Genomic DNA, 22,883 nt, shown 5'->3' with positions numbered 1-22,883 from the left:
TTTTTACAAAGATACTCTATTCTTTATTTAATGTATTATGAACGACTCAGATTACATTCTAGAGTCGTATGAGATACACCTCCATTAATATGGATGGAAAACATGACGGTAGGAGATCTATCTGCACATTTTCAAAACCTCAGGTAGGTTATGTGGTCAGTTTTGAACCATGAGGGGGATATCCACACATGGCAATAACCACAGGGAGTGAAAGTGGACTTTGCCCATAATCTTATGCCCATCCGAGATCCAAACTCCAAGTTTGGCAAGAAACCAAACACGGAAAATCCAAAGGGACAAAGCCCATATTGGCCTAAAAGCCCATGTAATTTCTGCCATTTTGCTCTCTCTAGTCTGAGAAACTGTGTTTTTAGGTGCAAAACCATTCTCAAAAGGTGATTCTTGGAGATAAGCCATGGCACTCTTGTAAGGATACCTTATCAACTTTTAGGCCCCATATAAGGTAATAATTTCTGACATGCTCAATCTTTCTCTTTCAAAATGATGATTGAAGATCTTTTCTATTATTCCCCTGGCCCCTCCTTACAAGTTGGAGTTCATTCGTTCCATATGCAGAGCTTAATTTGAATGGTCTATAACGAAACGTCTACGTGGAGGATCATCGTTTAGTCACGTCTGGATCATGGAATTGTGGAAGAATTAAGGGTAGGAAAAGGAAAACATGTGAAATGGGCTACCATTCTCCTTTCTCGCTAACTCCCGCCAAATATCCGTGATCCAAAGACAAACTTAGGGCCACGGAACCATGAATCCATGAATTCTTCTTGTAGAGGCAAAGTGGAACACCAAGAGGTGGCCTGCTAGCATTCATGCAGAAGTTGAGAAGGAAATGTAAGAAAGGAGGATGTGATGTCAGAAAAACTCTTGTTGGTTGTACTTGCCTATAGATATTAACTCATGGGAGATGAGCAGAAAGCTACATAAAAGTCAAATGAGAGATATTAAGCTCATATCAGGGTTGAGGTTCTTACTGCTGAAGAAGCTAACTCCTCCATTGAGTTCTTTTTTCTTAGGCTAGTCTCAAGCTCAAGCTCAAGCTCAGCTCGGCTACTCCTTTTAATCCGAGCTTTGCAGTTAAGCTCGGCTTGATTACTAAACGAGTTGAGCTGAGCCTTGATTTGCTCGCAAGCAACTCAATCCGTTTGCAGCCCTATAAAAGTTATTGCCAATATCAATCACTAAGAATCCCGATTAGGCCCTGAATGCCAGCAACATAGCCATCCAGAGATATTGCCAAAAGGATTGCTCTTTTGTGGCCTAGGTGGGTGAATAAAGTGTAGAATTTCCAGGCTGTAGGATTATGCTCCAAAAGCCAATAATGTAGGAGGATTCAACCGTATCATACTCTAGATATGGTGAGATAAGGATTCTTCTTGTGTCTTTATGTTGTTTTCGATATGTCAGTCTCGTGCTCAAAATTTGAAGGGAGGCTGATTCTTGTGACTCGAACTTAGTCGGTAGATTTGAAAACGGGTAGAGCAAGGAAGCAATTGTCATAGCTCCGGATCAAGACTTCTTATCTTTTCCCAATTGTAATCTTTCTCATTGTATTGAATAAAACGGATAGTTATAATGTTTGGCAATTCAAAATTCAACATGTAAATCATGATCTTAATACCAAACCTGAATCTATCCCACAAAACTGCTCCCTTGACAGTTCTTGATTTCACCTACCCTTTGTTTCTCTTGCACCTGTTACTATCGATTTTACCATATTGATGCATGTATGCAGTATTGTTCGATAACGTTTTTTATCTTCATTTTCTGTGTTACATAATTGAATTCATTTGTACAAGTACAGCCACAGTTTCCATGATTTCTAAAATTTGTTAAGAAAACAGTTTCACCTGTTTTCGTAACAAGCTTTCACACCCTCCTCCATTCCCTACCCCAGCCACCACCTCTGGCCGCCGGCAATGGCCTCCACCGACTCCTCCCATAACTTCACCCACTTGCCTCCGCACCTTTTGCTGACTGAGTCCTCCCAGCGACCCTTCAGGCCACTCCCACACTTGCTTTCAAATCAATCTTTTTGACATGCGCACCAAACATGTACTTCGGTTTTCGCTTCTCGGTAAAAATAATGAAAATTGCTTCCTGTGTTTTGTAAACCGCAAACAGACAACGTTATGAAACAACTAAAGATTTCTGAATTTTAAATGGTTCCCGAGAAGTTAAGAAAAACCCACAGTAACAAAGTGCATTTCTGCATTTGTACAAACAAGCCACAAGACGACTCCTATTGAACAAGCATCTTTTGGTTTAATTTTCAGACTAGGGCCTATGTTCTGTACATTAGTCATGAAAAAGGATGTATGAAACGAAATGTCATGATCCCTTTACAGTGTTGTGGCAATTCCCCTACCATACAGAGCCACAGACCCAAAGCCCTGGTTCTTCGAATTGCCACCGTCTCATGTCATCTGATCGAAGAAGACCTTTTCATAGGCCAAGGATGTCAAATTCATGGGGCATGAAATCTTCACTTGGTCTATAGTATTTGTCAGGGGAGCATAGGCTAAGGTTGGTCACTTGACTGGTATAGAGGCAAGCAAATCTCTCCACCTGCATTCAAAGAACAACTTAGACACAACCTGATGAATAGAAACTCACAAAAACTAGACAAAGTCCTTTTGAGGGAGAGATTAAAGGTGACCTGATGCGCAAAGCGGGAATTCTGATAGCCAGTCTTCATGAGTTGTCCCCAGACCTTGTGGAACTGAAACAATTAAGGTGTCATTCATGTCCAAACAAGGAGTTGAAACCGTGAGATATTTTGGCACCGTCATTCCATGTTACGGCCATAAGGAAATTCCGAAAAGACAAAAAGCAATAGAAAATAAGAATTGAAAACCATTTCAGTGTTAGTGCCGACAAAACCAAGAAATCTACATGAAACACATACCTTTTGGTGTAATTCTCGCTGAGCCTGTTGATGGCTGAGACGAACTTGCTCCCTTAGAGACTGTATGAGAAAAAACAATAGTAAATCCCATGTAATGCGTTTTGTTAGGGAAAACCAATTAGCATTAATTAAGCTGGTGATGAAGTGATTACCAAAACCAATATGTGAAGCAAGGCGTTCAAATAGGTAGGTTAAAACTCAATAATCCCATCTCTAGGGAACATTCAGACATCTTTGTTTAACAAGGGCATAACTTGAAAGATGGTTTACAGAAAAACAGGGACCAACCTCCAATTTATCAAGCTCAGACACTAGCTTTTGCCTTTCATCAGTATTAATAACTTCAAGCCTGTACCAGAATGTGAAAAGATACCAATATTTTAGAGAGAGAGAGAGATCACCAAAGACCAAATCTCCTTGGCAACCAACAACCAATGGGTTCAGATTGAGGCTCCATTTGTTTCGGTGGATAATATTTAACGTGAAAGATATTGTCCATTAAAATCTCTTACATGTAAAATAATTTCACAACTTTTATTTTGCATGTATAGCTGCAGTTCAAAAATATGTTTCCCCACAAACTTTCAAGGTAAACAAAAGGGGCAACAGAAGGGCCTCTGGTTTCATAATCTTTCTTGCTCTTAGCAACAGTCTCAGTGGAGATAGAATGGTAGCTTTGGAAGGTAATGTGAAGAATTTGTTGAGGGAACTGGAAGAAAATGGAGAACTCAGGCTTGTGTAAGGGATCATCAACTATTTCAGTGTCATTTTTGTTAGAAAAGTGAATTGCCAATAACCGAGTTTTCTTACTTTCTTATTAAAACATTGTCCTAGTATGCCTTTATATAGGCTACAAACCCTAAACAAACGTAACATGGAAACTTAGACTAACTAGGAAACACAAATAATGCCCTAAACAAAACTAGAAACATAATAATAATAATAATAATAATAACCCCTTAAACATGGTTACATAATATTTCCTTATGCTAACTTAAGTTTGAAAAAACCAAGGGAAACCTGTAGCAGCCAGTAACCGGGAGCCGGGAGAAGCCAAGAAGAAAACAGAGAGGAGTAGCCTGAGCATGTGTATGACACACGGCACACTCTCCTTTTATTGCAAAAAATTTGGAAATCCCACAAAAAACCACCCCAGCCACTAATATTCTCTCTCCCTCTATGGGTTTTCCACTTAGAAAAAAAACTTTCAAACTTCCCCTCCGATTCAAACTCTCTTTTAATACAATTTTCACATTTAATGTTAAAATGTGCATTGATGAGGGATAAATATCATTAAACATGACAGATTTTTTGTGTGCTCCCGTGCATAGTATGGGTACCATGCTTGTATGTATAGGTATATGTGGACTTATTCATGTATGTGAGAGAAACAGGGGCAGGACTTAGTAGGAAAGGATTTAGAATTCAAATCTTCAATCTGGAGAGAGAGAGAGAGAGAAATGCAGAAAATGCTCAGAAGTTAACATGAAACTGCCAGTTGGAGCATTTGAGTGAGGAAGGAATTGGAGATCACGCAGATGAAACCATTGAAACAACTCACCAAAGCTCAAGCTCTAAGTTATTTTTGTTGATATGTTGTAAAAAGTTTTTAAAAAAAAAATGCAGGAAACTCACATCTTTTACCAGAATATTTTCACCCAAACCGAATAGAGCCTGAATTTCCCAAATGTCACCAACAAAATCCTCATTTCTCCTCTTCTTTTCATTAAACTGGTACTGTATTCATCAAAATCTAAAAGAAGTTCTAGGGAATTTCTTCCCTACTGAATTCTTATTTCTAACAGCAATCCAACCAAGACAAACCTGCCAACCCATTCCATTGGCAAAATAATCCCCCAACACGAGCAGAGAATTCCCAACTTCTAAAAGGTTCTATACCACATTACAGCTTAGGAAAACCACTTACTTGAGTGACCATTTCAGATGATGTATGTTGTCTTCCACAAGATCACGCTCAGTCCTCAACAGTCGAAGTTGCTGCATGAGACCACCTCGTAAGTATCAATAGGGCGGGCAAGTTTAAGTGCATTTGCAAGAAATCAGGTTTCATTGCATCTCAATGGAAAGAAACCTCTATGAGCTACACATAATCAGAAAAGAAACTAGACCATAATTTGGGTCATTGGCAAGTGATCTCAAATAATAAATGGATAAAATCTTATCACAGATCAAGAAGATAACACTTAACCTCAGACCATTATAAAAATTGTAAAAGACACGTGAAAAATTAATTTTGTATGCCATGTTGGCTGGGGTAGTTTGGTGCAAGATAAGAGAGAGAAATTGAACTGGATTAACTCTACATAAAAATAAAAAAAAGGAAATAAATTAACGGAGTCAACAGCTTTGTTTAAATGGTCAAAACGTCACGTTTCCTGCACGGTGTAAGAGTGGCAATGATGGTTCCACAGCCAGAGCACTATCATTTTGATCGGTGGGGAAGCTGTAATGGGAGTGTGTTTTAGACCAGTTTGAATCTTGCAGGTAGTTCAACATATGGCTGAAGATCTGACCTACTGTAGTTGATGGATTTGGCTTTTCTTTCTTCAAGCTACGCTTTGTTGGGCAATTTTCACCTGGCCTATGAGTTGCTTCTTTTGAAGCAATAGTGGTATTTTTTTGGGCCTAATCGGAATATCTAATACTCCGGAATAAATTGAACTGTTTACCTCCCCAAAAAAAACAAAATAGCAATAGATAAACACAAGCCCCCATTTATTCTTTTGACATGCATTTGCAGCAAGGGGCATCAGGTGTCATTCTATCATACATCTGTCCCTATGAATGATGACTGCATTTTGAATGCACTTAATTTAGTTTAGCCCTATATTATAGACCATAACCATGCTTTCAGTTCCAGTTGAGCGTAGTATATCAGACAGCTTTTACAACTATGGAGATTTTAGATTCATAATAATACCTACTGAAAAATATTACGAGGAAACTTACTTAAAGTTCAACTAAACAGACCAAACTATGCCTTATGTGGTTTGAGCCAAATAAATTCCTTTTCGCCATTTTCTTATTTGCAACGTTGCACGCCAATTAGGTTTTCCTCTCCCCCTAGCACCTACATTAAAGAGGATCCTCTCACCAAACACCAATCCCCGCCCCCCCCCCCCCCCAAACCCACCCCCCCCCCCCAACCCAATAAGCCACATCCAAACAGATGAGCAATAATTCAAGGAACATAAGTTGCAACGTAATCCAATGTTTATATCAGCCCAAAAAGATTAAAAAACGTACCTCTTTGACAGTTCCAGTCAAACATACAGAACTTTTTCGCAGAATAATAAAACTTAGGGGAAGAGCACAATGGCAAGTAAGAATTCATGTAGCCAACACCCATTGCTTTAGACAAAAGGTTCAATTTAATTGGTTTGGTTCAAAATTTACGGGGAAGAAAATATATAATATCCCGCTAAAGTCACTGGAGTTTGTTAGTCGTTCAGTAAATTCAATACCATTATATAGGTTATATATGATTCAGATTGATCCACTATTAGAGAACATCAAACTAATTAGGACTCCTGAGATGCATCATAAAGAATATTCACATCATATAATTTAATTCCCCAGTGACTTGCAAAACAAAAGAGAATCAGAACCTATTTGACCAAATACCTTACGGGTATCCCGAAATTCCCAAAGGAGTTCAACCTCCTTCTCAAGCTCTGGAACAACTAGCATTGTTCTCCATCCTATTCAACAGAAATTGGATTAAGTAAGTAACAATTTAGCAGTTTGAACATTAATAAACATCACAATACTAGCAACAACAAAACGATCATCTTTCATTGCCTGAAATAAATATGCCATGTATATAAGCAACCGTTCCTTTAATGTCAACTGGGACACTACTTCCTTTGAAACACCAAGAAGTGTGAATTGCAACATGTTGCACCCTTCATAAAGCTTAAATTAGAATTGGATGATCTCCAAATTTATAGCAAACTCTACACTACCAAGCATAGAAACTTTATATTCCTTTACATGGGGACTGTTATTGTTGTTGTGATGGCTGTCGCGTCAACAGTCTCAAGAAAGATACCAAATGTTTTTAGGGAAAATGAAAATAAGTTTATAATATTTATCGACAATCCGGAAAACACAACTACGGTGTCAGGTCAGTTCTTATTTCTGAATTTTCTTCACCACATTTTCCATAAAAGGAAGTTACGGAACATGTTGCAGAACCGAATAGAAACTTTATATTCCTTTGTGCAACTCATTGAAATCCATTTCGGAAAAAGTATAACCATCCAATTATAAGATGTAGCAAGAATAGATTTCAAAAGTGTAATGCTGAGAACAAGAAGCTTAGGAATATACCTAGAACTTTCTTGCTGCGTAAAATGTCTCCATATATGTGATCCCCAACATAAAGAACCTACTAAATGGACATCATATTAGCATTTCACAATATTGTCAAAAGGACTATAGGGACAAATATAATGCCCCTTGATGTACTTGATACAATACTTCGTGGAAGCATAATTACATTAGCACTCAAAATAACTAAATAAACAAACTACTGAATGAAAGGCGAATTATATCCTCTTCTGATATTACAACTAGGACTAAAGTAAACTTCTCACCCTTGAGATGAGACGCAAAGTTCCTGTGCCAGTATATATTTTGCTCAAGAAATCTCATTAAGGAGAGAGTCAGAGACATTCATGCATATTTCACCATATGAGCTAAGATAATAGATTCTTGGTGTTGTCTACACACCATTAAAAAAATTCTCTAACCAAGACATTAACAAACCTGCGAACTTGACTCTATACTGAGTAGTTTATGCAGATGACCAACGTTGCCCCCCTGAGAACACAAGTTAACAAGTATGACTACCATATTATTCCTTAAATGGAGTAAAAAATGAAACCCCACAAAAAAAGAAGTCATGCACAGAAGTAACTTGAGTATTACCTGGAACACCCTGCAACTCTTGTTCACGGGCTTTAATGGTAGACTTAAGGTACCTCCCACCTAAGCAGTTAGAGGTGAAATGGGTAAGAAGTAAGAACACAAACTACAAGCAGATAAAATTTGAAATTCGACAAGATCATAGGACATGTAAACAAACCTGAGGCATAGGGGTGCCGTTATCAGTATTAAGTAGCATCCCAGATTCAGGCTCAACCTCAAAAAGATTGGCACGGTTCTCATCGTGGAAAAACCCTGGTTTTGCACTGAAGAAACAAACTAAGCTTCCTTTAGCTCAAGTCCAAATGCAAGAGTTCAACATACTACTAAAATAGGTTAGTCCATTAAACAATGTAATCTGACTGTGTAATGAGTCGTAATACTCGTAGACTCATAGTGACGTACTTATTGAGTACTCTATTACAGTACAAATTAATCAACTTCACATGCTTTTTGACATATATCTATAGAACTTTGCATAATAAAAATGAATTTGATTTAAGAACTCAATTAGTGTTGAGAAACCATAGACTCAATGAGACTGAAGAATGCGGATCAAAAAAAAATTTGAGACTGAAGAATTGATACATTCATAAAAGGACACCAAAGTCGTAGGTTAAAACAAATATCATCATCAAATAGACATTTGAAAAAAAGAAAAAGAAATGCAACTGCAAAATCTTCTACGTGCAGAACCCCAAGGGTTGGCCTAGTGGCCAAGGCCTGTGACTTGGGGGTTCACTCCCTCCTAAGATCTCAGGTTCGAAACCTTTCCAATGCTATCAATTCCTTTGGGCCAGTCCATACGGAGCTTTGCTCTGGCTTAAATTGGGCCCCCCACTAGATGATGGTGGGATAGCCCCCCAGGATTAGTCAAGGTGCGCATAAGCCATCGTGGACACCCTAGTTATCCAGGAAAAAAAATCTTCTAGGTGTAGTGTGTAAACTTTTAATGTCTTATGTTGCTTCCAGGAAAAAACATAACCTGCCAGTGATGACCACATTGAAGTATCGGAGCCAATCAAAATTCAAACTGGAAGTACCACCCTCTGTTTGGGCCCCACAGAGGAAATTCATAACGATGTTTGTATAGTCCCACAAACTGCAACAAATACAAGTGATATAACCATGTCAGCTCTTCCCATAACATAGCTTGCTTTCAGAAAATTTAAACCTTCACATTTTAACAAAATGATAGCGATATTAGAGAAAGGGACAGGGACGGAAGATCTCTCAAACAAACCGACATATAAAAGCATAATCTTACCATGATAATGAGATAATTTCAATGAAAACATTTCAAGGCCCAATGAGATTTGATAACTGAAATACAATATAAACAGTGTGGCAATTTAGGTGTCGAGAGAACAGAAAACATTTGGCATTTTCTTCCTTGTATGACGAATCTATCATTCACTCAAGGGGATAAAGAATCGAAAGTATTGCAGCCAAATTTTTAGTCCACTGTAAGGTACATTCATTGCATATTTAATGAGTACCAAAAAAAAAAATCATTGCTTTCTATTCTGCAAAGTGAAAAGATAACATAATTCCTTTGTAAGGAAAATGTACGGCTACTGGAGAGGAGAAAATACTCTGATTCTTAGAGGTTGCCAACTTATAACTCTCTTCTGATGTCAACTCTAATATTCATAATCCTTAAGACCATTATCTAGTCCAGGTTATTTCCAATTATAAAAAAACTGCAAAAAAGAACTCAAGGAAAACACCAACCTATTTGTTACCAGAAATGTAGCACGACCAGAATCTTTGAGCATTTTGAGCATCGGAACAATTGAGGTATCCTCATTAATATACCTGATACGCAATATGCACAAAACAATGGTCAAGAGGGGAAATAATTCGTTCAACACATCTGACAGTTACAGATTATTACAGAATGATTGTCTTGATTCACAAATTTTCTAGAAGTGACAATGAATATCAACTAAACTAACATAAGTCCGAGCCTAACATAAATCTGGCACAAATAGATATAAATGCTTGCTATTAGCAACGAACTAGATGTTAAAAGAATTGGGGGAAGCACATGATCCCAGTAAAATATCGTCCCCAACAGGGTCTCATATTAGATTCCTAAGACTTCAATCCTAGCACTTCAACTAGGTTGAGAAAATATCGTCTTCCAAACATATCAACTAAACTTGTGCTTCAATAATTTAGATCTTCTACTTCATCTCAGTTTTTCTTCTTAGTTTCTTCTACATATTTGTTCGGGGGTAGGTGTTAAGGGGGTGTCACACAGTTCAATGTTCCTAACAATTATATGTAGCTACATAATCAGCACTGATCCAAAGACAATAGAAATGAACTTTCCCTCAACCGCATCAATGTGGATATGTGTGTGTATACATGTGTGTGGTGTGTGAACACACAGACACACATATATATACACACAAACGCGCGCGCACAAAGTGTATCACACACGCGTGCGGAAGAATAAAAGACAAACTTCTGAGTAGAAGAACGGTCATCGGGATCTATTATGATTTCGGACATCGAAGTAGTTACCAATCAGCATTCCTCCATCCAGCAATAAACCCCATCTCAATTTCCTAGTTGCAATCAAAGTCAATCACACACAACACTAACTGCAGATGCATCAGCTACTCTACATTCATAACCAAAAGTAGATATAATGTGAGAGACAAATTTCAATCAGCCAATGGTTTCCTAGAAGTTAAACAAAACATTGGAGATATTACATGCCAAACACATTTGAAGTCAATACCACATTCTGGTCCTGAAGTTCGCAAAATTTGTTTCCATTGTTTGAGCTATAAAAATTAGGAAGAAATGAATAGGTATTTGACAAGAAAATCATTTTTTTCATTTGGTTACCTTTTAAAAACAACAACGATTTCAGTGATACAGTATAGCGCATCAAACTACATTGTTGGAACAATTTCCTAACAGCTTAAGCTTTTGGGACTACAAGTAACTTAACACAAACAAACTATTCCCAAACAAATTCATCCAAGTTGGTATAACATTTATAATGAATTTATAACACTTAACCTCTAGTCATATTTGACTGTGTCAGTGTTGTAAGCATATCCAGAACATAATTTGTCTACATTCCCTTAGCTTGCAGAAAATTATGGCAACTGTATTGTCCAGTTTGGTTTGGCTAAAATGGTTATGCCCCCCAAATAGTTAGGAAGCACATAAAGTTACAACTTAGATTTCAAATTATTTCTCATTGTATGCAACCAGCACCACTGAGAACTCCTTATCACCTAAAACAGAACACAGAGGATGCATGAAACAGATACACAAGACGGAAGCCTATCCAGCGCCATTTTCATTGCAATCAGAGTAGAACTGAATAGCAATTATACTCAACATTTGGGCTAAAATCAGGGGAAAAAAAATCACCACGAAGACCCCTCTCAGATGTAGTGTACACAACACTGATAAAAATATTGACATATGGTGTGAAGTCAACCATTAAACGCCAGCTTATTAACTATCTAGATTTCTTGTTAGCAATAGATATAACTCATCTCTATAGCATACCATTTAGGATCTTTTGCAACCATCTGCTTCAAAGTTCCATCCCGATGGCATAAGTCTACTGCAGCTCGAACATCTCTGTACATACGAGAGTAGCTGCAAACAAAATTTTCTATATCATTACGTAGCCAAAAATAAAATAAAGAGTAACCTATTAGAAATAAGAAAACATGAATAAATAAAAGAATAAAAACATGTTTTCAACAGTATAACTCAATAAAAAGAAACTAACTTCCGTTTCCAACCTACGGTAAGATATGCATAGAAAGGAGTACATATAGTCTGGTGTTTCCTGCTTTCTCCTCACCAGTGGTTCTGACTAACCCTTTGCACACTTGTTAATTGTTCAATTTGGGTGTCTTATTAGTAAACACATTTTGTATATCCCCCCAAGAATTAACTCAAATGGACGAATATCCGATCCCAATAATGGAAATAAAGTATCTTAATTATCACAAATCTATAGGGAGTGAACGATTTTGGCTATAGAGGTAAATTTCTGTTAGACTGAACTGCTTGAGTAAAATAGAGTTCGAAATTACAAGGTACGAAGATTGAGCATTGGAGATATTAGTGTGCCATAGGAACATAGGTTCCTAAATCTAATTCATAAGGGTTTTATATTGGTGCAGGACAATTAAACAACTTCACCCGTGAAAGCCTACGGGGGGTTAACCGACACTGTGAGGGGTGTATTTATTACCAAAAATTCAAAATTGATTAGCATAAAGCCAAAAGGAGTAGAGAGGAAAAGGACAAATGGAGTAATTAGGGGACAATTCGGCTTCATCAGACTGATCGAAGAGTACACCCCCGAGTATGGGTTGTCGGATGATCACCATCCGAGAACTTCTGGTCCCGAGGACATATTATCGGCCAGTGGAAACAAATGGCCAAGCAAGCGATCTTGGTGAATCAACGTTCTGGTGTCAAGCTGAAGATGAAGGAATGCTTAGGCAGTCATCGAATGGAAGATCTGCGCATAGTTGTTAAGGCGAGAGGCGCAAAGATCTTCTGGGACCTAGGCGAGAGATGCAAGGCGAGGCGCGCCTTTTTGAAGTGAGGCACACCTAGGCGAAAAAAATAGGAAAAATAGCATACACCAATACTATATAGCCTAATACACATTAAAAAAAAATCATAAAAAGTGTACTGTTTCTGAAATTATTAAAAAAAAAACTTTTTCGTTTTCATATGCAACGTAATTATACGTACATACAAATATATTTCTGACAACATTTTTAAAAAATCTTTTTCATTTCCATATACAGTATAATATATGTCAACTATCTACACAAAGAGAAAATCAATAGATGATCAAGAGAGGAGATTAGAGGAGAGGAGAAGATCAACGAATGATCGAGAGGGAAGAAATGAGGGGAGAGAGAAGATACCTGAGCTATTTTTTTTTTTTTTTTTGGTGATCGAGTGAGGAGAGATTTACGATTGACTGAAGTCAAGGCTGTAGGAGTGAAGGTAAGACATTTAACCTAGCTTTGATCATGGTTGTGATTAAAATCGAAAGAGGCACGCCTTTTCTTGCCTAGGTGCGCCTTGGTTGCACTTCATTGAAGGTGCCTCACCTTGACTCAGTCAAGGCACTGGATTGCGCTAATCCTGAGCCTTGATGTGCCTCGCACCTAGGCTCAACTCAAGGCGCGCCTTTGACAACTATCTCGTTCACCACCAAAATGATTATTTTATGTCCCCTCAACCAAAAAAAAGGGGGATGAATTGACAAGTAGCCGCAGGCATATCCCGGACCACACGTGAAGATCTCAAAAAAGGACAGTAATGATGAACTTCAACCATGGTTAACCAGAGGTTAATCAGCCTGAGTGTGGTTAGTCCATTCGCCTATAAATAATAGAAGTGAATACATAAAGACATGTGAGAAACACCGAACAAACTTTGAGAAAGATAACTTAATTTCCTATTTTCTCCAATATTCAAGAGTTCTCGGACAAGAGAGTTTTGTCCATTTTTTCCCTTGAGAGGAAACTAACTTAACATCGGAGGGCATTCCAGTCGAGTCTCACTGGCCAGAATGTTATTAGCATTGTGTAATTTGGCAGGAAGGCAGGGTCAAACAAAGGATAGCCATTTCTCCTAAACGGGCATTTACATTCAAAGAGGAAATCCCATCATTAGAGGAGGTATATCCATCCGATGTACATTTAATCCGGCACGGAAAAATTCTAACCAAAAACCGAACATATGTATTTTTCTTTTAAGTCAATCGGGAGTTCAAGCAGATGTTAAATTAGGGTGAGGTTTACTACTCTAGTCTACAGGCCACTTAGCTAAATGAAATCCTGAGTATCGATTGTTGTGTGAGTAGGGCTGCAAATGAACTCGGCTCGGTTTGAGCTTGTTCAAGCTACTCGCAGAATAAACGAACAAGCTCGAGCCCTATTTCTTAGCTCATTTCGTTAACAAGACAAGCCTGAGTCAGCCAAGGCTCAGCTCGAGTTGGCTCGCGAGCCAAGGGTTTTATAACTACGTACTGGTCCCACAAGCATTACAACAGAATACCTGGGAAAAACTCTTGGCTTGATCTGCCAGCAAATGAGCTGTAAGTCACCAAGAGTCTTTATTGTGAATGGACCGCCTCTTGAACTCTACATTTCCGATGTGGGACTTCCAAAATGAAACAAAGATTTTTACCTCTAAGTACAGAAAAGTGAAACTTAATTCCATTTAAGGAGAGATAGAATACTTAATTACCACTAGGTTCCCTTTTACAAATATACATTATCATTAATGGAGGTGTCGCCCTAGGGTTTTAGGGTATCATAGGGTTTTACGGTGCCCACTAGGAGAGTAACCTAAAATCTTAAGGTACCCTAGGGTTTTAGGGTTTAGGTTTAGGCATTCTCATAGAGCCCTAGGGTTAAGGTTTAGGCACTTTCATAGGGGTTTTAGGGTGCACTTTCCTATTATAGGGTTTTAGCGGTTTAGGCACTTTCATAGAGTACCCTAGGTGTTTAGGCATTTTTATAAGGTACCCTAGGATTTAAGCACTTTCATAGGGTACCTCAGGGTTTAGGCACTTTCAAGATTTAGGGTTTTAGGCACTTTCATAAGGTTTCAGTGTTTCATTAATTAGAGGAGACCCAATGGAAATTACTATCTATTTTCTGGACCTAGAGGTAAAAAGCCCAATGAAACACCAGCAAGACTCTCCCTCTTCTCCTTAGTCCCACGTCGGGTACTCAACATATAGAAAGCCCTATTCCTCTATAAAAAGAGAGCCCAACCCTCTTACTCCCCTAGCGACTCAATCACGTGATGATTGTTCATGTACATCAAGCTGGTGCGAGCCGAGCTCGAGTTGATGATCAGTTTACCGAGCTCGAGCTATACTTTTCTAGCTCGTTTTGAGCTCGAGCCGGCCTTAATATTTGCGAGCTGAGCCTGAACATTGCAAAGCTCGACTCAGCTAGGCTCGTTTGCAGCCCTACGTGTGAGTCTTGACCGATTCCCTTGAATATTTAGTTGAATAAATGCCTGCAAGATTCTTTCTACTTTCACATAACCAACCAATAGCAGTACAGAAAATTTATTTGCAAATCAAATACAAATGTTGCCACATACTAAATGTCACCGTTGGAGAAATTGATGATGATCTTGTCCGTTCCATACAATGAGAATGGGAACATCATTCAGCAATTACAGATAGGTCACAAAAGTATTGGCCTTATCGTGATTGGCCCTAGTCAGTGGCATCCTACTTCAAGTCTATCAGGTTGCAGTAACTGGCTCTCCCAACTAGCTCAACAACAACCATTCATCTGTACGACTGTAGCTGGCGACAAAAAAACAGATTCTTGTAGCCGACCCCAATTGGTGGGGACTTAAGGCTCTGTTTGGTTTGGTTTGGTTTGGCAAGTGGCTCCTCATTGCAGTCTTGGTTAGGTTTCTCCATTGCGATCTAGCATCACGGATTCGAAACACAGAATCAGCTTCTTAGCAAGTTGTGACACACAGCTAGTTGGGTTGCCTTTTTTTGTGATTTGCAATTATCTTTACTTTTACCTGTAGACTTGAAAGACATTGTTGGGTCCTCTAGTTCATGAATCGTTGGTTCAAGGCCTGTCGTTCCTCGTATCTTCGTCATGACTCATTGTGCACTTTGTAGCTTTTTTGTCTCTCCACACGTGGGATGGGGTCACCCATGTGGGGTGGCACGTTTGCATACAATGTTTGTCCCAGATCTGAAAGATTATATCCTCGTCTATTCAACTTAGCTTGTATTAGATACAGTAATTGAAGTTAATTTGAGTCGAGTCCATAAAATGGCACTCGCCTCCATTGGTACTACTTTAACCCCAAAAGCATGTATAGGTGGGCATACATGGTGTAGGTGTAGTTTAGACCACAAGAGCTTGCTTTTAAACTTCAAAGCTTTACAGAAAACTAAAGGCAAATGGAGTCCCCGAATCGCGATATCTGGCAGAATGTTTAGCCTTCTACACTAGAAGCAACAATTGAAAGGAGAGTTAACTTCTTGGTCTAGAGAACAGACAATAAGCGCTGGCAGTGTCAAGAATCCTTTAACAGCATTGACTTTTTACGTATTACAACTTAATCTTCTAATTTTATTCCCATACCTTGTTGGCAATGGAACATGATAATATAGCTCATTAGCTCTACACCCTCTGAGAATGGAAGACAAGCACATCATCACCTAAAATTTTACACTTGTGGATCTAAACCTAGCGATGATTCAAGTTATGGCAATTCAGGCATCACAAATAAAATTTGTCCCCAAAAGGAATATTCCTAAATTGCCAGTCTCACTTACCTCTTATTTCAATTTATTTACGACAATCTAGAAGTAATGATTTTGTTTCCATATACGGTAATATCTCCAAGTCCCAAGACTCCCAACAAGATAATGCAATTTGGATCTTGGTCATGATAAACAACATTGATAATTAGATTCCATGTACATATAGGGGTATTGAGAATTAACCAGTAAGATAGGGAAAGATTAGTGATAGTCAAAATGAAAGGAACCCATATTAAGCACTTGGTTTGCTATTCCAGAGCAAGAGACCAATGCCTACCTTAAGCACAGGAACTATACCCAAGCTTAAGATGCTTGTCATTGTAGATGAAGAAATAACACGACGACCATATCCCACTTAGGGTATAGTAAAGCATTAGTAAGCAGTTTTTTTATTAAAAGAGAATGAAGTATAGGAATCTGAAAATGTGAACTCTCTTACTCTGCTCCCTTTGGCACTTTATCAGGATTTTTATCCTTGAAATCAACAAGCTGAGCAAATAAGTAGGCTTCAGCCAATGAAAATAAAGTGTCGATAAGTGCATAATCGGGTTCATCAAATGCATCCCGTATCAAAGTACTTCCATATGATGCAACTTTATCTTCTTTTGACAACTCCCTAAATCCATGGTATGCTACTTTCACGTATTTGTGTCGATCCATCTGTTTGTTCACAGGAAAACAATAAATAAATAAACAGAGAGAAGAATAAAAAAATTCGAAGTATGGAAACTTACAATAGATAATGAGAACATCAGTTAACAAGGTTCAGTTAAACATTGTGCATGTGTGTACTGCGTGCATTCCAGCCACAGAATAATTTTTGCATGAAACTCTAAGCATTTTGTACCTTCAATATGTTGCCTCTCTTCTTATCAAGAACCAAACCTCTGACCATGTACTTCCAGTCAAAAGTCCACTCCAACAACTACACAAAACGCAATTCTGTCAAATAACCTTATAGTGCTCACTTCCAGTGCCAGCACAACAGAAAAAACAAATTCCAAGTAAAGAACAATACCAACAATGGCATACAATACAATTTTTTTAAAATTGAAAAAAAAAAACGCACTGTTGACAGTAACATTTTATATATCAACAAACATAAGGTGCAATATAATTGAACAAATAAAAGAACAGGGCTATATGTACTTAGTACTTACCAAAAAAAATAAAACAGGGCTATATGTAAATTTCCTCTGAAAACTGCATCTTTTAGATATAAATCAGAAGTTACAAATAACATGTAAAATCAATAACATGGAGGAAGAAAATGAGAGTGTTAGATGTAAACAATTTCAAACCGTTAATAATCAGGAACTCCAAAAATGCAGGATGAGTGAAATGCAGACTAACCTCTGAAGGGTATCCCAAATCATACACCAGCTTTCTGATCGTGCCTCCATACGCAAGAGACTCGAAAGTTTCAGGTTTGTATTGTGCCAAGGTGTAATCCATGTCAAAACCAACCGCAACAATGTTTTTCATATTTAAAGATCTATTGCAGAATATCTGCTTCGCAAGGTTAATTTTACGACCCCCGCCAGGAGATGACCAAATACATGGATCCTGACCACCATCACTGGCCTTCATACTCTGAAATTGTGAGGTTTTGTCATCCATACCAGTCTCACCCATCCTATAGCTGGCATGCAACTGATTACCTCCTGAAAGCATTTAACAGGAAATCATGGGGAAGTCAATCACTACGTGATAGTCATTTAGAATGGTGTCTTACTCATGTGATGAATACATGATGCATTATAAACATGGCGGGGTTGAAATGCACAAGTGCCCTGTGACCAGGTATTTAACCAATCTTATGGTGCCTTAAACTGCTTAGGTTTTGACTAGTTACCACAATGGCTCTGTCAATGTTCACGCTGGGCTACTGTAGGCATGCATGCTTTTGTGTATCGGAAATTTGTAATGTCATAAATTCAGTGTAGTATGAAGCTATGAAGCATCCATTTATTTCCCAAATAAAGAGAACCTAGTTTTTGCAATCAGCAAACAAATAATTTTAAGAGGTAGTAGAAATTCTTGAATAAAGTGGAAAAGCAACAACGACGGGCCAAAATTAATCAAATGAAGTCTTAGTAACTCCAACATACAACAAGCCATAAAATGCTCATAAAGAGAGTTCAGCAATCCAGAAAATGACTAAAGGTAATAGCGGTTGTAGTTGTCTGAATCGACCTTGACATTCATTTATCCAGATGCATGTCAAATCCATAAATGCTTAACCAGTGAATGAAATGAGTAAAACACCTATTATCTGAGAGGCCATGGTTGTTGCGAAAAGTAATTAGAAGTTCATCCCATGCAAAGAAAAGAAAATGATTTCCAGTGCTTTACATAGTATTACAGGCACATTCATATTTGTGAAGAAGCAGTTGTGAAAATAAAAATGTGCTGTGCTCAGATGCTAGTACGCTATCATTCCTAGGAATTCCTAATAAATAATGTCCAATTGGCTTAAATTATAATCTTGGTATGGCAGTATGGCCACTATGTGGAAGAAATTACGGCATCTCAAGTTATTAAAATCTACTCAGATAAATATGTCAATGAAAAATGAGCGACTGATGCACAAGGGATTTTAAGAAGTCAACAACTAATCCAGCTTATAACAGCTTTACCTTATTTATATGCAAATATTAACCATGCAGTAATAGTGCCAGCCAAGACATCAAGCAAGAATATGAAATAGGGGATAACGTTGAGCTTAATTCTTGGTTAAGTAGTGTCATTTTATGAAAAAATGCTTTGGGCACACATATCTGGACACAAATGTGCCCACAGCCAACTGATGCATGTGGGACCCATGTGCGTTATGCAGAGCCCATGTGCATGAACACATATCACATGTGTCTGAATCTGTGTTAGGACATCCATGTCCTTAACACTGCTCTTACTTTATTCGAATAACTAGTGGAATGGGATAATCTCCAACTCAAACCAAATTCAATCACTTTTTTTTATCTGAATTCAAACACTTCATTCCAGTAACTTGTGGAATGGGATAATCTCAAACTCCTCCCATTCAACAAAATTCATGCATTCTGGAACTTCGCAGGCATCCGCCCCTGCACAAATTTTCCTTGTGAAAAAATGTTTTAAAAAAAGTCTCAGCATAGTTGCTCTTTTCTATGATCACATCCGAATGCTTTTTGCTGGTTGGTTCCATTATCGTAAAGCCAACCATCGTAACAACAATTGTATGTGGAATGAGTTGAATGACTGCTCTAGTGGAATCTTTTTACTTTTTCGGGATGTGGACAATCTTGTAGTTGAGACGCAATCGGGAGATGTTTCGGCTTATATTCCTACTAATTCCACTAAGCCTTCTCAAAAAATAAGTACAATTTTCAAGCTTAAAAATAATAAACTTACTGAAATAATTTTTTGTACAATATATCTTGATGAGATCTTTTGAATGGTGCAAAAAAAAATTGAAAAATTAATTTCATAAATACATTAGTTTTAAGTTTGAAAATTGTAAATAAGTACTTATTTTTTAGAAAGCTTAGTGGAACACCCCTGGCCATCAAACAACATCAAAAGTCCTGTTTTAAACAACTCTCCCCCTCTCAAAAGTCACAACTCCTATTCACGACGAAAGAATAACAAGCTGATACATGAGAAAAAAGGTAGAAGCATTACAGAAATCTCAAACAACAGGAAAGTCTTCTTCCCTACAAACAAAGTCTCACCAACTTACCTTCAACGAGCCAATTTCCACCAAAAGAAGAACAAAACTTCAAGTTTGGCTTCGTTTTTCCAACTCTTTATATAGTCCAAGATTTGCTCCAAGAAAAACCTAAGAAATCCAATTCCCCACATAAAACAACAGTCTTTTGCTTCCAAACAGCCTACAAACTAATCATCTAACCCAGTCAACGAATAAACCCACAATTCACCAGAATTCAAAGCACATAACACCCAATACCATCGAAATAGACCAATTGACAAGAATTCAATACAGCAAAATCGTAAGGCGCATAATGCGCCGTGCCTGTGCGTGATGTGAAAGTGTCTTTCCAAAACATCCCAAATGTCTATAATCCGTGAGAGGGAGGATTGAGAGCGCAGTCGTAGAGCGAGAATTGAGAGCGTAAGTGGAGGCCTTTGGATTATGTGACTAAAGCAAGAAACCCTACAATTGATTGAAACTACAGGGGGAAAAAAAGTGCAAATGTTAAAAGTGTCGGATAATTCGTTGAGTGTGCACGTGAACATGAACGTGTCCTTCCGCAACATCTCAAACCACTAAAAATCGCCATAACGAGGATTCAGAGTGGGAGCGGAGTATGTGACTAATCAAGAAACCCCAAAATAGATTGAAACACCAAGAAGGCGGAAAAAAAGTGCGAAATGTTAAGTTGCCAGATAATGCACGTGCGTGAGCAGGAGCATGCGACCGTGAAAGCGTAGTTCAACAACATCTCAAAAAGTCGCCTGACCGAGGATTCAGAGCGGGAGCGGAGGACGTGACTAACCAAGAAACCCTGAAAGGCTAAAACACATTGAAACAACAGAGGCAGAAGAAAAGAATAAGTGCAATAATTCCGAATCAAGAGCACGAACCTACGAAACGACTTGCACTGCTTCTCCTGCGATCAGAGCTTCTAAACGAGGAGTGAGAACGAGGGAGGAGGAAATGAGGGGGGGAGGAGCGTAACTGGTGAAACCGGGGGGGTAGGGAGAGGAGAGAGAGGCAAATCGACACGTTAGGTCTCTTGGGAATTCGCATCTTGGATTTATATAGGCATCTCTCGAGGTGGAGGGAAGAGGAAGGAATAACAAGCGGTTTCGGAATAGCGGAATCCGGTTCGGGGATAAGTACTGTCGAGGTGCTGGGATTACGTGTGGTTGAACGATGCATTGATTAATGATTGTTGGGGTGGGGGGGGAGGATTCGATTATGCGGGGTGGGGATTGGGGTAATCCAGTTGGGAACGGAATCGGATTCCGGGAATGTGCTTCGGTTCCATCGAAGGGAAAAAAGTTTGTTGTGGTGGATTGAATGAAGTTTTTGGAGCGGGGTGTTGGGGTTAAGATGCGTGCGCCACGTGTGGGTGGGGGTTAGCGTTACGTTTGCGAGCGGTGGTGGTGGTTGACGGGTGGTGATCGGCGGTGAATGGCGGAGGAGAGGTTGAGGGTTTTTTTTTTGGTTTTTTTTGTCTTGTTTCGTAACGGAAACGAGGGGGGGAGAAGAGGAGGCGTATTTTAGCGGGGTTTAGATAGAGTGCGCGTTATCTTTGGCTGGTGTCTTTTTTCGGATCATATTTTGCATGTTTTCCATTAAACTACTTTTTTATTGTAATTATTTTTAAAGAGTGTCTTTTCAAATAATCAAATGTCCCACCAGCTTTCGAGCATTTCAACAGTCGAAATCAATTCCACCATTCAATTACGGAACCTATTTAGAATCAAAGCAAAGTTTTATATAGACTGATCCCAAATGAATTAAGCACTTAAAAGATTTTGAATTTAAGACCTAACAAGAGTGTCCTTTTCAAACGCGAGCAAAATAAAAAATGCGAACGTATAGGTGTTAAATGGTCATATTGTGTCGGCCTAGGCCGTTTTATATTCGTGCTTACTCCTTGTGTTGCTAAGAGTTCCTAAAAAATAAGTATTTATTTCTCCTTTTTAAACTTAAAAAGTATTTACAAAAACCATTTTCAATTTTTTTGCACTGTTCAAAATATCTAATTAAGATCTATTAAACAAAATTTATATTACATAAAAATTTATTTCAGTAAGCCTATTATTTTTAAGCTTTAAAATTTATAAATTATTAGTTATTTTTTAAGAACCCTTAGCGGAACACGCAATGTTCTTTTTGTCGTGCATAACCCCGCTCATTTATTAAACATGTGTGTCGTGTCATGTCTTATTATAAAACTTTAAATCCCAGTTTCATCTGCCGCCATGTCACAAGTCATGATGTGTGGTGTCATGCATGCATAAAAAGAAAATTCATATAAATAGGTAAGTATTGCGTCACTAACAGTTAAAGATCATATCCCAATTACCAAGTCATTTACATTGCAAATTTACAAGTTCAAAATTGATTTCTTGGTCAGCAGAATAAGTTCAAAATTATGAAGAAAAACAAAACAAAACAAATGTACTGCGCAATTCAATAAGTTTAACTGCTGCGATTACAGGTAGTCGTTGTGGTTGAATGATGCGTGCATGGAATTAATGGTTGGATTGGGGGAGAGTTCGATTATTCGGAGAGGGGATTGGACAACACAATTGAGAACATAATTGGATTCCGGGAATGTGCTTCAGTTTTAGAGTGGGGTACTGAGGTTAAGTTGCGTGCGCCCCATTGAGGGCGGGGTTACGTTTGTGAGCGGTGGTGGTGGTAGGGTGGTGATTGGCCATGGTTATCGGGGCTCGTGGGTTTAGGTAAAATGCACGTATTTTAACATGTTTTAGCGTGTTTACTTGAAAATGATCACATTTTACATGTTTCTATTTAAACTCTTTTATTGTTATGGTTTTGCTAACCTTCGCCTATTATGTAGAGAATAATATACACATAATTTCAAACAAATTCAAATGTCAATGCATATTTCACAGATATTAATATATTTTCACAAATATTTAAACACTTTTCTCAGATATCAATGAACTTTTTACTTATTATCCTATACCCTT

The 22,883-nt window shown here is 38.2% G+C and overlaps 1 protein-coding gene across 2 annotated transcripts; it reads right to left on the bottom strand.

Moving 5' to 3' along the window:
* Positions 1-2,151: 2,151 nt before the first annotated feature.
* On the bottom strand, positions 2,152-21,461 carry LOC131332419 (uncharacterized). Of its 2 annotated transcripts, XM_058366631.1 has the most exons (18): positions 20,796-20,934; positions 19,930-20,028; positions 17,562-17,872; positions 17,056-17,133; positions 16,648-16,868; positions 11,417-11,509; positions 9,611-9,694; positions 8,862-8,978; positions 8,037-8,142; positions 7,880-7,939; positions 7,718-7,771; positions 7,280-7,337; positions 6,572-6,648; positions 4,854-4,924; positions 3,215-3,275; positions 2,927-2,986; positions 2,678-2,740; positions 2,152-2,586 (listed from the first exon to the last, which is right to left on the bottom strand). In XM_058366631.1, the coding sequence occupies exons 3-18, from the start codon at positions 17,841-17,843 to the stop codon at positions 2,464-2,466; spliced, it is 1,608 nt and encodes a 535-aa protein (XP_058222614.1). In that variant the 5' UTR covers positions 17,844-17,872; positions 19,930-20,028; positions 20,796-20,934; the 3' UTR covers positions 2,152-2,463. The 2 variants fall into 2 exon arrangements, with proteins under 2 accessions (XP_058222614.1, XP_058222612.1); XM_058366629.1 differs by lacking the exon at positions 19,930-20,028 and having other exon boundaries at positions 20,796-21,461.
* Positions 21,462-22,883: the final 1,422 nt, after the last annotated feature.

This window comes from Rhododendron vialii, chromosome 7a, assembly GCF_030253575.1.
Source record: "Rhododendron vialii isolate Sample 1 chromosome 7a, ASM3025357v1".
In the NCBI taxonomy this organism is placed as follows: domain Eukaryota; kingdom Viridiplantae; phylum Streptophyta; class Magnoliopsida; order Ericales; family Ericaceae; genus Rhododendron; species Rhododendron vialii.
This window is presented reverse-complemented; position numbering and strand designations above follow the sequence as displayed.

Excerpts from the sequence above, each read along its gene's own strand:
- LOC131332419 (XM_058366629.1), bottom strand. The coding sequence starts at position 21,093 with ATGCATCGTTCAACCACACGTAATCCCAGCACCTCGACAGTACTTATC. Across the intron at positions 11,510-16,647 it reads AAAGTGCCAAAGGGAGCAGA|CTACTCTCGTATGTACAGAG; the intron begins GTAAGAGAGTTC and ends TTTTGTTTGCAG. Across the intron at positions 8,979-9,610 it reads ACATTTCTGGTAACAAATAG|TTTGTGGGACTATACAAACA; the intron begins GTTGGTGTTTTC and ends TATTTGTTGCAG.